Raw genomic sequence first — 15713 nt, 5'->3', positions numbered from 1 at the left:
GTGAGATCTCCGCGCTCTTGGGTCGCGGCGGATGAGGCGTTGCGTGGGCGGTTGGCTCTTGGGGCTGCGCTTCCAGGTAGCGAGGGTTCCATGGCGCTGCACTGGCTGCAACGCGTCGAGCTCGCGCTTTTCGCCGCCGCCTTCCTGTGCGGGGCCGTGGCGGCCGCGACGCTGACGCGGACCCAGGTGCGGCTGCGAGGCGGAGTGAGGGTAGGGGCGGGTAGGCGGGGAGCGGGCCGTTCCTGACCGGAGACCACTGGTCTGCGGGCGGGGCCGCCCCGGGCCGGCGGGCGCAGGTCTGCGGCGGAGATGGATCGGCGCTAATCGCGTTCTGTGGCTCCGTCTGCCCAGGACATACCTCATTCATTCCCTCGCCAAAGGGACAAGTCTTCTGGAGCGACTTAACAGCAACATACACAGCCCGACCTCGTGGCTTCTGCTGCATATAAGCTTACCCTGTTTTTGAAACAAGTCGGCCCAGGCCCTGCCTCATCCTGAAATCAGACACTATTGTGCTGAGCTACGCCAAGAAATAAAGCGTAGTGTAGTGGAGATTGCAATCACATGATTGCAATACAATGTTAAAATGACAGAATATTGATGTGGAAAGTTTATTACGTAAAACAGAAGCCAATAATTTACTTTGTTTACGCCAGCCAATCTTGCTAGTAAACATAGGCTTATTTAATTCCTACAAAGTAGGCACTGTGTTACAGATTGGGAAGCATCGGAGATGGTGTTACGTTACACAAGTACTGGTTTTGCTCTAGGACTTCTGCAGAGAGAGGAAACCATCTCTGAAGCTCAGTGTATTTTATAACCACCGCCTATTTCCTGATCCTGGCCACGGTTTTATTTCCCCAGCAGGCCTTGTACTGGCACGGAAATAGGAACTGACAGTACACAAATAACTTCCTAGTGTGGCCCTGGCCTACGTTATCCCTAACACCTGCCACGATCCTGCATCTAGAGGGAGTAATCTGAAATCCAGGCCTCAGCAGCTTCTCTCCACAGGTTTCCTTCAGTGGCAGCTGTCCCTTATATGGTGTGGCCTCCCTGAATCGCTCCTCCCTGACCTTATCCCGACCCTCAGCCCCTTCCCTCTGCTACTTTGTGTCTGGGGCCTCTGGCCTCCTGGCTCTCTACTGTCTCCTGCTTCTGCTCTTCTGGGTCTACAGCAGCTGCATCGAGGACTCCAACAGGTGACTGACTGCACCACTCTGAGGGCCAGGGGCTGAGGTAGGAGGAGTCCCACCTCAACTACAAGGCTGCTTCTCCCTCCTCAGAGGCCGGATAGGGCTTTGTGTTGCGCTGGCCATCTCAGCGATAGCCGTCTTCCTGATCTTAGTGTCTGCCTGTGTCCTTCGATTTGGCACCAGTTCTCTCTGCAAGTCCATCACCTCCCTGAACGCTACAATTAGGTAATGGCGGGGGAGGGGAGGTGCCTGGCTGGGTCTGAGTACCTTCCCTTGGCAGAGCGATCCCTTTTTATCCACATCAATTCTCATCTCGAAGGGCACCCAAGCACGGAGTGTTTGGGGTATAATACCCCATCTCACAACTGTCTTTCTGACCTCACAGCTGCTCTGAAGCCCAGAAAATTCCATGGACACCCCCTGGAACCACTCTGCAGTTCTACTCCAACCTACACAATGCTGAAGTGAGGTCCTGGGATATGAAAGACTGGGTGGAGGGAGACCCAGGGGTACACAAATTCATAGAAACATCTGTAGTTGTTAAGGGTGTCCACCAGTGACAGGCTGAAGAGGAGCTGAAGGGCTCCTCAGCCTGACAGCAAACAGATGAGTCGTGTGGGTGGAAATGGATTGAGATGGTCTCACTCCTCACACGCCTGTCCCTGTCTCCCACAGAACTCTTCTTGGGTCAATCTGGTATTGTGGTGTGTGGTCTTGGTGCTCCAGATCATGCAGCGGAAGTCTGAAGCCGCCCCATACCGGCCTCTGGAGAGAGGGGTCCCTGAGTGGAGCTCTGAGACAGACGTTCTTGTTGGGCCACACCTTTCCCATTCCTGAAGAGTAACCAGAGTGCTTCTTGCAGCCAGACTCCATGCCCAAGTGCCTGCAATCCTCTTGCCCCTACGTGGCCCTGTTGCCCCCACTCATCTGGGAGCCTCAGTTTTTCCTTCATCAGGGAAACATGACGACAGGCCCCTCCACCTCTCTTCCTACAGCTGTTTTTATACCAAAATATATTCCTTTCTTCTTTCATCTTGGTACTGAGTTCTCAGTGTTAAAGCCCTGTAGGTAGGTGGATGGGAGGAAAGAGTAAAGGCTAAACAGACATGGATCAAACTTAGAGGTATATTCAGGTAGCTGCCCTTGGGATGGCTGCTTTTATTTGCTGTTAGTGAATCTTGGGTCACCTTGTGTGACTCTGGTTGTCACCCCCCATCCCTAAGGTTCAGTTTTGATTCCCCTCTGGGAGGGGTAAGTGTCCCAAGGTGTTTTTTTTTCACAAGTTACGGTATGCACCCACAGTGTTGTCAAAGAGTTTCGTGTTGGGGAAATGTCCACTTTTGTCCAAGAGGAAGTAGAAGCGCCGGCCTTTGACCTTCAGAGGCAACATGGCAGGGACCTCACCCCTGTGGGCCATGCAGGATACTTGGTTCAAGGGAACAGTGAACTGGGCACCCAAACCAAAGGGGGCATGAGTGGTGAGGGTCACCTGCTTCCCTCCAGCCCGCAGCATCACCGAACGCACAGAGCGGAGGGAGAAGAGAAGACCAGCACCAAGTACCAGGGTACCTGCAAGAAAAGCAGATGGGGTGAGGTTTTCACTGGAGAGCAAGCAACCCTTCTAGTATTCCTGAATAAAAACAAGTGATTGTAATAGTAATATTTATTGAGCTCCTCTTACACCCCAGAATCTTGTGTTACTCATTCCTCCCAACAACTTTAATAGATGCCCATCCCCATTTTAAAGACAGGAAAACAGGTCCAGGGGTGAAATAACTTGGTCAAGGTCGCAGTGAGAGGCAGACCTCAGCCTAGGCCTGTCCCAGAGCTTGGCGCTCAGGGGCTTCCATCTCCAGTGCTTCACACTCCCATGGTGGGTGGCCGGCCCACTCTTCCTCATCCTGGGGGGTCAGGAGCCCCTTAACTCGCATTGTCTAAGCAGGGCGGGGGTCGTGCCCAGCCACCCACATCCCCATAGTGGGGAGTCAGCCCATGCCTTACCGATGGCGCCGCAGCCGACGGCCAGACCGTAGCGCCAGAGCGCGGAGCGCACGTCCAAGCGGCCGCGGTCTGGAAACTCCGTGTCCTGAGGCCGCGCCGGAACCGAGGGTCGGGCCAAGGCTGCCACGGCCAGGGAAGTCCAGAAGACACCCTGGCCGGCGCAGAACAGCCCGAGAACTGTGAAGAAGCGGCCTCGTTCGTGCTCGAAAAGCAACACGTCCCGTGGCGGGGTAGCGTTGTGCAGGGTTCGGCGTGTGAATAGGCTCCGCAGCGCGACAAGAAGCTGCACTTGCAAACGCCTCCCAGGGGCCGCCATGGCCAGCGCCGCGCCGCGCCGCCCCGCTTCCGAGGTGGGACTTCCTGCCGACAGGCCCCACCCCCGTCCCCGCAATTGGCCTGAGGCAGGCAGCCTCCACCCCACTTCCCTCCGCTGTAGGGGCGGGGCCAAAACCAGTGCGCAGGACACAAAATACAATTACCACTCTTTATCTTAAAAAGTAGGGAGGAGTTTGGGGTTAAGTACACAAAGCACCTCAGTCCTTCGGGTAATTTAGTGTCAGTTCTACAAAGTAACCTTTGGCTTCCTGGCACCAGTGAGGCTCAATCTTCTGAAAGTCTTCCAGAGTCTTCCAGAAGGCAGGTGAAGAGGGATCATCCAGCAGCCCTCCGTCCTCAGTCACAGTCACAGGGTGGCCTTGGGGCCAGAGAGGAGGAGGAGACGACAACCATGACAAGGAGACATCTATATCCAAGGGCTATTTACAGGGGCTTCTTCTGGGGCATGACTTGAGATCACTTCATGAATGCCACTTCTGGGATTTCGCCCTTGCCCTTGGGGGATAATGAAAGATCAGTAGAGAGCTCAGCGGCCCACCATCCTGCCCCCCCTCATTATCTGACTCTTGAAGGCTGGGAATTCCCTGTCTTTTTGCCACTGTATTCCCAACCTTTACCTTGAGAAGAGTAAAGGCCTGGGCAGATCTGGTGTAGTCCCAGTTGTTGTCCTGAAGGCACCTGGAGTGAGGGAAGAACAGGCACTTCCATTAGAACCAACATGCAGCCACCCTGATCATCACTAAATGCCACTTTGAAATCCTTTCTTTAGAAACACTTGTCCAAGTTGGCCAACAATTACATACATTCTTGCACAATTCATACAAATGAAAAAGTAGCAAAAATCCAAATGTCTATCAATAGTCTAAAGGAGTATTAAGTAGCTAACAAAGAAAACAAAGATAATTTTTAAACTGACTGAAGACATTCATGAAATAAGTAAAAACAGTAAATTGCAGAACAGTATATAAAAAGGGAACAGTATATAAAAAGGGACTTCATGTTGGCTTTAAATTTTGTAATGCTAATTTATACATGGGGGAATCTTTTTATGGACCATCCTTTTTTTAAGCAATAAAAAAGTTTTGGCTTTTCAAATTTCAGGCACACTCACTACCAACTACCAGTCCTACCTCAGTTTACCCCTATTCCTACACATGCCCAGCACTCACTTCTGAGACCACTCGAGGTTCATGCCAGACTGCGTAGAGAATGCCTGTAGCATTTCCTGCTGCTCTGGGGAGAGGGTGGGCACGGGGCTGGAGGAAGGCGTGGGCGCAGGCATGGCAAAAGCTCTTTGGATCTCATCGGCGCTGGCATTCCGCACAAACAGCTCGTCGTTTACAATGCACAACCTTGGGGACAAGTAGCACCTTAGGTAGCTGGACAAATACATATAACCTCATCTCCCCAACACTATTCTTATTCTGACACTTGACACTCAGATTCTTTCAATACATACACGGTCCCCCTCCCACTCTTAGCCATTACCTTTTATCATTTTATTGATATGGGCTTTCCCATGGACTCCACAGATGGGGTCAACTACCAAACACTCTAGAATTGTACATTCTGCCCCATGGACAGTTCTTAGCTCCCATTTACCTTCACAACAGACTTAGGAAGTGAATAGTTACACCAATTTTCAGGTGAGGACACGGGCCCTTAGCTACAAGTGGTGGAGCCAGGATGAAAAACCCAGCCAATCCAGCTCGAGCCAAGCTCTTTGTCACCATGTGAGCCTCCTCCTCTGATTCCCTTACCTTCCTGAAATTCTGAAAATACCCTGAAGACTGAGTCCACCCTGCCCCCTTCAATTTCCACGATGCTGGCCATGGACTGGGCCTGGGACTGGGACCCCATGTGGTAAGCCAAACACTTACCCTGAATTGCTGGCCGGAACAGCAACAAAGGTCCGCGTGAAGGCTCGTAAAGAATCCCGGGACTTTCCATCCACTGCAATGATAACAATGGCAATGACCCGAGAGTCGCTCATGCATTATGTTTACAAACTGCTTTTCAAATCTTCGTCTTATTTGACACAAAGAAACCTAAGTGGGCCAGACAGGGATGATTGTGTACAGAAAAACAGAGGTAGGGAGGAGTGTCAGAGATCAGAAAGACAGCAATAAGCACTATTATCTCACTGATAGAATATCCATGTGTCAAGCCCTGTGTCAAGCACATTTTTTTTTTTTAGAAATTTTATTGGGGAACAGTGTGTTTTTCCAGGACCCATCAGCTCTAAGTCAAGTAGCTGTCTTCAATCCAGATGTGGAGGGCACAACTCCTTGGTTCATGTGGGAATCGAACCAGCAACCTTGGTGTTCGGAGGCTGTACTCTAACCACCTGAGCTAACCGGCCATCCCAAGCATTTTTTTTTTTTACATTTTATTGGGGAATTGGGGAAAGAAAACAGTCAAGCTGTTGTCCTTCAATCTTTCTTAATTGTGGAGGGCACAGCAAGCTCAGCTCCAAGTCTAGTTGCCATCTGGCCGCCCGTCGGCAGCTCATGGCTGCTTAGCTTAAGGTGCCGGGTTCAATCTTAGTTGCAGGTGGGCATAGCCCACCATCCCAGGCAACCTTGTTAGGAGCACGTGCTCTCACCAGCTGAGCCATCCTGCCACCTGTTGGCAGCTCAGTGGCAGCTCAGCTCGGGCGTAGCTCACTGGCCCATGTGGGAAGCGAACTAGCGACCCTGTTGCTCAGAGCTCGTGCTCTTAACCAATTGAGCCACTCAGCCGGCCCCCAAGCAGTTTTTAAAGTCACTCCATTTACCACGAGATGGCAACTGACTCCCTTTTACATATAAAGAATCTGAGGGGGCCAGCCGAGTGGTGCGTTGGTTAAGAGTTGGCTTGGGAAGCCAGCTCTGAGCAGCAGGGCCCTGGTTCGGATCCCACATGAAGGCCAGTGACGCTGCACCTTCTACAGCTAAGATGGTGAACAACAGCTCGACCTGGAGCTGGGCTGCCGTGAGTCACAGGTGACAGCGTAGGCTGCAGTGGGGCTGGCCGGCAGCTGGCGTGAGCTTTTGTGAACTGCCATGAGCTGCCGTGAGCGGCCGTCCAATGGCTGGCGAGCAACTGCCTCACCCGGGAAGAGTGCAATGATCATTACCAACATGGGCCAGTGAAGCGACGTCCTCCACAACTAGACTGAAGAACAAAAGGATAGCAACTTGTCTGTTCCCCTCCCCCAATTCCCCAATAAAATCTTTTTTTTTTTTTTTTTTTAGCTGAGCCATCCCGCCACCTGTTGGCAGCTCACGGCTGCTCAGCTCGGGCTGACTCGAACCGCTGTTGCTCAGAGCTCAAACTCTTGAGCGAGCTCTTAACCAACTGAGCCACTCAGCCGGCCCCCCAATAAAATCTTAAAAAAAAAAAAAAAAGAATCTGAGGCTCGTAAGTAATGTCAATTGACCACAGACATATCGGGCCAAGGTGGGGATGGAAGCTCAGACATGCCTGATGCCAAAGTCTGTGTCCTAAGCCTCAGGCTTTCCCCATATCCCAGGCAGGAGAGACGGGTAGAGAGGGCAGGCCAAATGAAGATCACTTGGGGGCAGAGCAGGAGCAGGTCAGGGAAAACGAGGGAAGAGAAGGCAGCTGGGAAGCTGAGAGTGCTGAGACTCTAGCTGGGGGAAGGACCACTCTTCAAACAGCACTCCAAAGATTCTCACCTTCCTTAAAGACCCCATTGACAGAAAAACACAACAACGTGTTCTGAAAAAGAAGAAGCAACAGTTAACATGCAGGCTCCAAGCCAGAGCCTAAGACCCCTTGCCTCTTAACTGCCCTTCCCCCAAATCCAGGCTGTCAGGGAAGAAGTGAGGGCTTACTGTTTGGGCACTTATGTCTACTACGAAGGAATTGATGTCGTGCTGAGTTTTGGGCAGCTCATTGAGGAAGGCGACGACATTGAGCCGTGTGTGCTTCAGCAGCCGAAACCGCAGGGCTGTGGGCAGAGGAGCCAAAGTTAGGGGCTGCCCTGCACCCCTGAGCCCCAGTACTGATTCCTTCCCATCCTCTTTTGCTCATATCACACACTTACTAGGGTCTTTAAGCTTCTTCACATTCCTGCTATCCTTGAAGTACTCGCTCAAGTTGCTTCTGGGGAACAAGAGGAAAAGGAGGGAATAATCAGAGCAGTGTGGACACTAGCAGGTGCTGGCCTGTTTTTGCTGAAAAACTCTAGTCCTCGGCAGGTTCTGGGATGTGATCCTCACCGGGCAGGGTTCTGGGGAGTGAAAGGGATGCTCAGGGAGCAGCAGGCCCCATCATGGTAGGCATCTAGGAGTCGCTGCCGGTTTCCAGAGTCATAAATTGCATAGTACCTGTGGGGAAAATGAAAGGGAAGGTCTGTGCTCCTGGATCTGCAAAGGGTCCCAACAGTTTTCAACAGTGAGTTGTGCTGGGGCTAGCCCACCTATGCCCGGCCTCAGGGACCCTAGGATACGTACTGCTGCAAGAAGTGCAAGACCAGATTCTTCAGGGTCTCTGTTCCAAAATAGCTTCCCTGGAATCAAACAGATATTAGGACCATGTAACCAGTGCTCTCCTCCCAACACAAATTCTAACTCTGTCCCCCTTTCTCACCTTGCAGGGTGGTAACGTCGTAGGGGTGTCAATATCAAAGGCAATTGGTGGGGGTAACTCATGGCCGTCCTGCCAAAAGGAAGTGAAAGTTGACAATGTAAACCAGAGAAAAAGAGGCTGGGTGAGTAATTAGATGGGAAAACTAAGAGTAAGGGGTCAAAGATCAAGTGTAAAAGAGACATGGAAAGGACCCTGGAATCCTGACAGATGCCATTTTGTCTGCAGGCATTTTTCTGGGAAGAAGGATTATATAGCCTTTGTTGGATTTTCAAAGGGTTCCATGTCCCCAAATTAATGGTCATACAAACACGTTAGGCAAGACCTTGTTGGTGAGAGATGCTATTCTTGTTAGAAAATAGTGAAAAAAAGTTATGAACTTACCAGGCGTAATAATTTTGGAAATCGTTCGCGAATGGCGCTGTCAAGAACGGGACAGGAGTAAGTGACGATTCAGAGCCACCGTGCCTCCTGGACTGCTCTAGGAGCAAATACACCAACACCCGAGGGACAGCCCATCCCATCTTGCTCAGCCTCTTATTCTTCCCCAGACTCTGAGCTCCAAGAAAAACGGCCCCACTCCCCTCCTCATCTGGTGCACCCAGAAAGGAATGCCTTGAAGGCTGACTCTTCTCTATGCCTGACCCCGAGTGCCACAGGAGCAGCACTCCCAGCCCAGGCTTTAAGCCCAGGACCTCCTCCCCTCCCTGCCCCCCCTTACCTTCTACCTACTCACCTGTGCAGCCCCGGGAGGAGGGAATAGGGTGGGAGCCCAGGGGCTCCGCTGCCTCAACAGGTATCCATCAGTTCTGGCAGGTCTGGCTGTGGCCAAGACCAAAACACACCACAGGGATAGCACAGGATGTTGGGGCAGGGAGATAAGCAAGGCGGGGATCAGGAAAAGAAGAGGCAAAGGAAGAAGCGAGGGAAGGAAAAGGAGAAGGGAGAGAAAAGGTAGAATGCGGCAGGGGCAAAGGAAAGATGGGGGAGGTAGAGGAGAGTCGAGAGAAAAAGGAAAGAGAAAGCAAAAGAACTGCAAGGCAAGAAAGCATTTAGAAAAAAGAGGGAGAAAAAAGTGAAGAAGGCCCCCGACACAGCCCTTTCCTTCAGCTTCCCCTTTCCCTGTGGTCCAAGAAAGAAATGGGAGAAAAGTCCTTGCTACTGCGAGGGCAGTTGCTGTTGGCCAGGTCTCTGTCTGCAACCTGGGTCCCGACCTGAGCTGGGCGTGGGAAGCAAAGCAGCCATGGGGGCAGGAGACCTCCCTCAGAAGGGGTGAGGGTTCAGGACCCTGCAAAGTTGGGGGGGTGAGGGTCTGTGCCCCACCTCTGTTGGCCCCCAAGTTCTCTCCTGATGGCCCCTATGCGACTGTGCCTGTCTTAGGTTGTTCCTTCCCTGAGGAATCTTACCCGTCTCTGGCTAACCAGCCATCCTCCGGGGCCAAGCAGGGTGATGTGAGGTGTGCGAGTGAGGGAGGAGCAGTGCCCCCGAGAGGGTCAGTTCTGTCTCCTTGGTAGCCTATGCCCCCGTGGCCTCCACGCCCAGGACCTGCCTTGGGATTCCCTCGCCTGCTGGCGGGGCCCCGGCTTTGGTCACATTTCTTGGAGAACCCAGGTTTCTTTTCCAGGAAGAGCCCAGCTCACAGCACTGGGCAAGAGAGACAGAGTGCATGGCATCAGCCATCAGGAGGTCTCAACCTCAGCATGGGCAGGAGAGCCCAGGCAACAGCAGTGGGCAAGTGGATCTTGAGAAGAGGGTCCCTCTTGACAAAAGGGCAAGAGGGGCCAATACAGGACAAAGGAGGGACAGCCCATCAGCAGGAAGTCCCAGAGTGGAGGACATTCTCAGCCCAGAGATACCAGGCTCTTGGCACAAGATAGCTCCATGTATGGGGAATAGACAAGACACCACCTGTCATCGTAGAAAGAGGAGGTGCCCTTCCTCGAACAATAGGGTAGGGAGATTCTAGAAAAGGCTGTGTTCAGGAAAGAAGGAGAAGGGTCACAGCAAACAAGTAGTCAGGTGAAAAGAAGGGAAACAAGATGTAGGGCAAAGCTTGCACATAGGAACAAACGGAAGGGAAGAGCATGTGATCCTCCCAAAGGACAAGTGGTTCCAGCTCAGGGCTGCACATCTCCTGCAGACGGGCACTGTTCAGGGTGCATTAGCTCAGCCTCCCAGGAGGTGAAAGTCCCCAGGAGGGGAGACACAGGCCACAACTGACCTGATATAGGTGGACTGGTCTCGGAAGGTGTCGCACAGGGGGTTTCCTTCAAGCCACAGCTCTTCTAGCTTCAGCCCTTTCACCTTGTCCAATTCTCGTTCAGACTTCAACTGCAAAGGATCGGGAGAAAAGGCAGGAAAGAGACCCTGGTAAAGAGAGCGAGCTGTAGCCCCATGCCCTGCCCCCACCCTCATCTCTTAAATTCCTTCCTTTGCCTCTTGCCACCACAAGGCAAGTCCTCTCCACCCTCTGCCCACCCCAACCAAAACAAAACCAGGTCTCAATTCTCACCTCATTTCCTGAGAGGTTTAGGATCTTTAGATTGGGTGCCTTCTGCACAATGCTGGACATGTCATCCAGCCTATATAGCTTATTACTACTCAAGTTCAAGGACAATAACTGTGGGGAGAGAAGAGTTTAGAGGAAGCATCACCAGGGAAGGGGATCAGAGACAAATCTGCCTCCCAACCCCATCCTATCTATCCTACCCTGCTTCCTCCCACCTAATTCGGGGCAAAGGCCTCACCTCAGGGATATTCTCCTCAATGATTTTCAGGATCGCCACCATGCAGCTTCTACGATTCAGGACAACATCAATATTCTGGGCCACCAAATCTTCAGGAAGGAAAGGGAAGTGTGAGAGGGCTTGCCTAGGCCAGTGTTAGCACCAAACCATTCTCAAACGTTCCCTGCCTGAAAGATCCCCCATCTCCACCTATCTGCGAATCTCTGCCATCAACCATACCTGGGTCTGAACGGAGGCCCTTGAGGTCAAGCGCTTGTTGGGAGCCATCGTATTGTTTGCTCATGATCAGCTATATAGGAAGAACAAGGCTTCAGTGGTCACTGGGGTTGTGTGTGGAGAAGGGCGGTGGAAACACACGACTAGAGCTTGCCTCACCTTTAGCTGCTCTATTTGCTCTGGCTTCAGTTCGTTCTGTATAGTGAGGGGCGGCGGGGAGGAGTTGATGATGATGGATATCTGCAGGGAAGACATGGAGGGCAGGGTGAACTCTAGAAAGCCTCAGCCCCAGGACCAAGACCCAGTGGCCTGAGCACCAGTCCCCGCCCCCAGCCAGCCATGCCCTTTACACACCCTTCGGTTCTCTTGATCCAAAATCTTATAGTTAACAGCCTTCAATGCAGAGGCGGTACTGGCATCCTCAACAAAAAACTGGGCCCGTGTATTTTCATAGTGAAACTGCAAGAAGAGAAAACAAAAGCATTAGACCTGTGAGCCCAGAGCCCCTGGCCCGCCTGGCCCCTCCACTTTCCTTGGTGCCCAACCAGCCACTCAGGCCTTATCTTACCTCAATGGGGGTGAAAGGGACACTGCACTTGCTCTGAATCATATTGAGAAGCCATGATTTGTCATATTTTTTGCCATAAGGAATCTAAATGAGAGAAAGGAAAGGGAATAATATGTAACTAATGCTGAAAAGGAGACCCAATCTAGTGCTTCATATAGTTTGCCAAGCTTTAAAAGATTTCCTAAAGAAAACACCAGTTAAAGCTTTCCTACTGAAGCCAGACATGGATTCCTTAACCTCCTTTCTGTTTATACTTATTATTCATCAAAAGAATCAAATTGTTTGATTCTACAAGTCCCAAGATATTTATACCTTGCCTGCCCCTCAGAATTCAAGGGGCCCCATCCTCCACAACCCAGCTTGAGCCAAATGGAGACATCCAGAGACGTTAGTCCACCTCCCATCCAGTTATCACGTTTCCCTTTAAATGGCCTTTCCTTCCTCCCCATCCTGCCTGTCCTTTCTATTCCTTTTCTGAACCTGCCCTTAGGTGTTCTAAGACAGGGGTCGGCAAACTTTTGAGAAGGAAGAGCCACCAGGGGTGAGCAAACTGTGGTTTGCGAGCCGCAGGATCTGAAGTAAAACTGAAAACAAAAATAAAACTACCATAGTTTCATTTATAAAATTTTTAGATGATATTATTCACATGCTGTTCATCACATAATGGTGATTATGTAAAAATATATTTATGGCTCTTGAATAATTTTTCAATTGTTGTGAGGGTCAGGATTGGCTCTTCCAGGGGTCAGCAAACTTTTGAGATGGAACGTACCCAAAGAGCCACATGTGGCTTGCGAGCTGCAGTTTGCCAACCCCTGTTCTAAGACATCGATCCTCAGGTGAAAGGATGGATACCTGATTGTGGAGTAAACAGCTGAGAAGACTAATTCTGTGGTTTGAAGGGGAAACACCTTCACTCTGAGCCCAGCCCCCCATCTCCCCTACAGCGTCTATTTCCAAGATACTCACTGTAATCTTAAACCAGTTTTTTGAGGTCCCGTCCTGGCTGGTGCCAGCCCCTCCTCTCTGTGGAGGAGCTCTGTCTCTCCGCACAGTAACATGAATGCGGTCTCGATCATGCCAATTATCGCCCCGACGGTTAGTTCGTGCAGCATAGGGGTTGCTGTGTGGAAGTAGAGAATGAAATGTCCATAAGCACTAGGACCGTCTACTCAAAGACCTTGCTGCAGTGTTATCAGGAGTACAACTAAGATTGTTCAACCATTAAGCTGGTCCTGGCATTTCTCCCTCTTGTAGGTAGGAAGAGAAATGACATGAACAGTAAGAGAGCTATGTAAGTGAACGAGTCGATAAATTCAAACCAGATCCACTGGTTACTCACTATCGTACTCGGGGAACATCCTGGGCATCACTCATTGCCACATCTCTGTCATCTTCTTCAAGGTGGGAAGATCGGATGCCAGCACCTCCTCTTCCAGACCTACGGTTCCCGTCACACTTCCACCGGAAAGGACCCCGGCCTTTCTTTCTTCTTTGAGGGAAATTAACTCGATCATCGTGCTCTGGAATTGGGAACAGAACACAAATTAGAAAACACACCACTGGCCCAGCTGCTGTGCTATGGCAATCACAGTATCACTGCACTATTGTAGATACAAACTAACTACAGACTCCACGCAAACTCCCCCGCCTGCCCAGAGAAAGAACCCTCTGTATGGGATGGCAGCAACAGGGAAAAACCACTGGGAAACCACGCAGGCCTTTTGAAAAATGAAGCAGAAACTGGAATCACAGAGAGGAGAAACACAATGTAGAAGTGTGAGTGACCCAAAAGTGGAACTGGGCACAACTCAGACCCCACGACATTCACCTGCAATCTGCGTTCACTCAGCCTTATAAACCTACTTAACCCTAGTCAGTATTTGAACAGTGACCTCTCTCGCATCCTTTTAAACCAAGCAATCACGATTACATCAGCTTTCAGTAAACAATGCTTCTTTTACCTATACAGTATGTGTTACAGATATGACCAACTGAAGGGCTTCTTTAAAGTCTTGTTCTCAAACTCTGAAGGTCTGGGAGTGAGCTCTTTGTTTCCTTGGCCAAAAATGTCTTTCAACTCAGAAGACAAATCCTAGATGTAGGTTCTAGTGGCAGCTAGGGTGCTTAACCAAGCATTCTCGAATGCTCTCCAGGAATATGACCCTCTGAATCCTGGTGTGTAGGAATGATTTCTTAGAAAAAGATACATGACTCCAAAAAAGTTCTGCCTAATGCCTAGTACTCTGCAAACAATGAATTTCAAGAAATGACCCTAGAATAAAAAGAATAAATGAATAGAAGGCACAGCTAACATTCACTGAAAACTTTCTCCAGTGCCAGGCACTACAATACTCCAACTCCAGGCACTTGATATGAATGATCTCATTTTCTCTCTCTCTCTCTCTCTCTCTCACACACACACACACACACACACACACACACACACTCTCACTCTCACACTCACTCACTCTTAGGAGGTAGGTAGTTTCTACCTGTATTAAGGGGATGGAAAATGAGGCCTGAGAGTTTTTAACTCACTCAAGCTTGGTGTAGCCAACTCAGGATTGAAACCTCGGCTGTTATGTGCTCCAAACCACTACTCTGGACCCAGTACAGTGTTTGGCCTAGAACATCGAGATGGTGTGTAGGTCTAAAATATTAAGCCAAAGCCGCAGGGAAGGGGGGCAAGACCGACTGGACGCGATAGAACACAGGGCACAGGTAGCTCATGACCAGGGCACTGACTCACATTAAAAAGAGTCTGGTCGCTAAACTGAACTGACAGGGATCCACCACCCACAAAGTTCAAAGGAATCTCATCACCCCACCGCCGAACCACTCAGCTCCTCGCAACGCCAGGATTCCGGAGTCAACAACGCGGGCTCCCGCCCTCCAGTCCGGCCAGACCCCCGGGGCTGCCTCGCCCCCGGCCCGCGCCGCCACCGTTCCCCGCGAACGCGGGCCCCTCGCGGCCTCCCGCCCCAGGGCTGCGGCCTAGGCCAGCGCCGCCCACCCGGGGCCCAGATTACCCCGCTCCCACCCCCGGGACCAGCACTGACCATTGTATGACTTCCCCCCGTCCGCCATGGTACAGTGAAAAGCAGGGCGGGCTCAAGCGCGGACCGCAACGCCACCAAACGTCCGAACGCCCAGGCGCTCCAGGTCGAAGCGTTTCTACGCCCGGCGCCACCGCATTTATCGGGCCAAGAACGCGTCGCGTCGACGACGTCCCCAGGTAGTGGGTGGTGCCGCCGGGGAGGAGCGCAGACTGCCGCGCGTGCGCACTGGGCGAACAGCCGCGCCGGTGGTGGTGGGGGGGGGGAGGCAGGACTCAGCCGCTGCCCGCCCTGCTCTAGACCTGAGCTTGCCTAGCCAAAGGCTGGGGCTGGCTCGCCCCGCCGCCTGCTTTCGTCTGTCCGGGGCTGCACCAACACCTCCAGGATTAGCGCTGGAGCAGAGGACAGGCTGCTGAAGCCCAGGACTCCAAGAGGAGCGGGGAAGAGGGGCCACGTGAAGGGATCCCGAGGAATGGGAGACCCCGGCCTCGGAGCGCGAGTGATGGCTCACAGACCCTTAGCGGGATCCAGCCAGTATTTGGCTCAGTTCAGCCCTCTGTCGGCTGCGGATCAACGCTTCGCTTTCATCGCCTGTAAAACGGATTATCAGGATATAGAAAACTAAATGTAAGCTCCAAGAAGCAGGGACCTTGAATAATTCACGGCTTTTTTTCTTCAGCGCCTGACTCAGTACCATGCTTGGCACATAGAATGAACTCAACAAATATTTGTGAAATAAATGAAATTTCTGATCTAGGCGTCCCCCCGAAGAGTTGCGGAGTCAAATCAGAGAGGCTGCATTTGTCAGCCTTTGGCGAGCAACTGTCTTCATAAAGCTCCCCACCCACTACTGAAGTGTTGTCTTAGGCCCACATGGTGTGCCAACTGGGTAGTAAAGATTCTAGCAGGACCACCTGCTAAAGGGAGGCCAAGGAGGGAGGAGAAATTTAAAATGCCAGGGCTAGAAAAGACATGGCCTCTCCTAGACACCTCCCCT

General features: G+C 51.6%; 3 protein-coding genes across 3 annotated transcripts; 1 reads left to right on the top strand and 2 right to left on the bottom strand.

Annotated features, from left to right (window-relative positions):
- The first annotated feature begins 1 nt into the window (after position 1).
- Positions 2-2228, top strand: TMEM179B (transmembrane protein 179B). Its single transcript, XM_019645422.1, has 5 exons — positions 2-186; positions 1015-1202; positions 1287-1421; positions 1582-1660; positions 1872-2228. The coding sequence occupies exons 1-5, from the start codon at positions 91-93 to the stop codon at positions 2031-2033; spliced, it is 660 nt and encodes a 219-aa protein (XP_019500967.1). The 5' UTR covers positions 2-90; the 3' UTR covers positions 2034-2228.
- Positions 2229-2320: 92 nt separating this feature from the next.
- TMEM223 (transmembrane protein 223) lies at positions 2321-3566 on the bottom strand. The gene is made up of 2 exons (XM_019645423.1): positions 3198-3566; positions 2321-2765 (listed from the first exon to the last, which is right to left on the bottom strand). Exons 1-2 carry the CDS (start codon positions 3511-3513, stop codon positions 2473-2475), a joined length of 609 nt encoding a protein of 202 aa, XP_019500968.1. The 5' UTR covers positions 3514-3566; the 3' UTR covers positions 2321-2472.
- A 101-nt stretch (positions 3567-3667) lies between these two features.
- On the bottom strand, positions 3668-14904 carry NXF1 (nuclear RNA export factor 1). The gene is made up of 21 exons (XM_019645421.1): positions 14720-14904; positions 13000-13180; positions 12627-12780; positions 11658-11741; positions 11444-11548; positions 11249-11329; positions 11093-11162; positions 10874-10962; positions 10639-10746; positions 10348-10457; positions 8511-8547; positions 8130-8198; positions 7994-8049; positions 7760-7867; positions 7585-7643; positions 7373-7488; positions 7214-7256; positions 5414-5486; positions 4703-4885; positions 4151-4211; positions 3668-4028 (listed from the first exon to the last, which is right to left on the bottom strand). Exons 1-21 carry the CDS (start codon positions 14745-14747, stop codon positions 3990-3992), a joined length of 1854 nt encoding a protein of 617 aa, XP_019500966.1. The 5' UTR covers positions 14748-14904; the 3' UTR covers positions 3668-3989.
- Positions 14905-15713: the final 809 nt, after the last annotated feature.

This window comes from Hipposideros armiger, unplaced genomic scaffold, assembly GCF_001890085.2.
Source record: "Hipposideros armiger isolate ML-2016 unplaced genomic scaffold, ASM189008v1 scaffold_93, whole genome shotgun sequence".
Classification (NCBI taxonomy): domain Eukaryota; kingdom Metazoa; phylum Chordata; class Mammalia; order Chiroptera; family Hipposideridae; genus Hipposideros; species Hipposideros armiger.
Note: the sequence above shows the minus strand (reverse complement) of the source record. Positions and strands in the feature narration are given on the sequence as shown.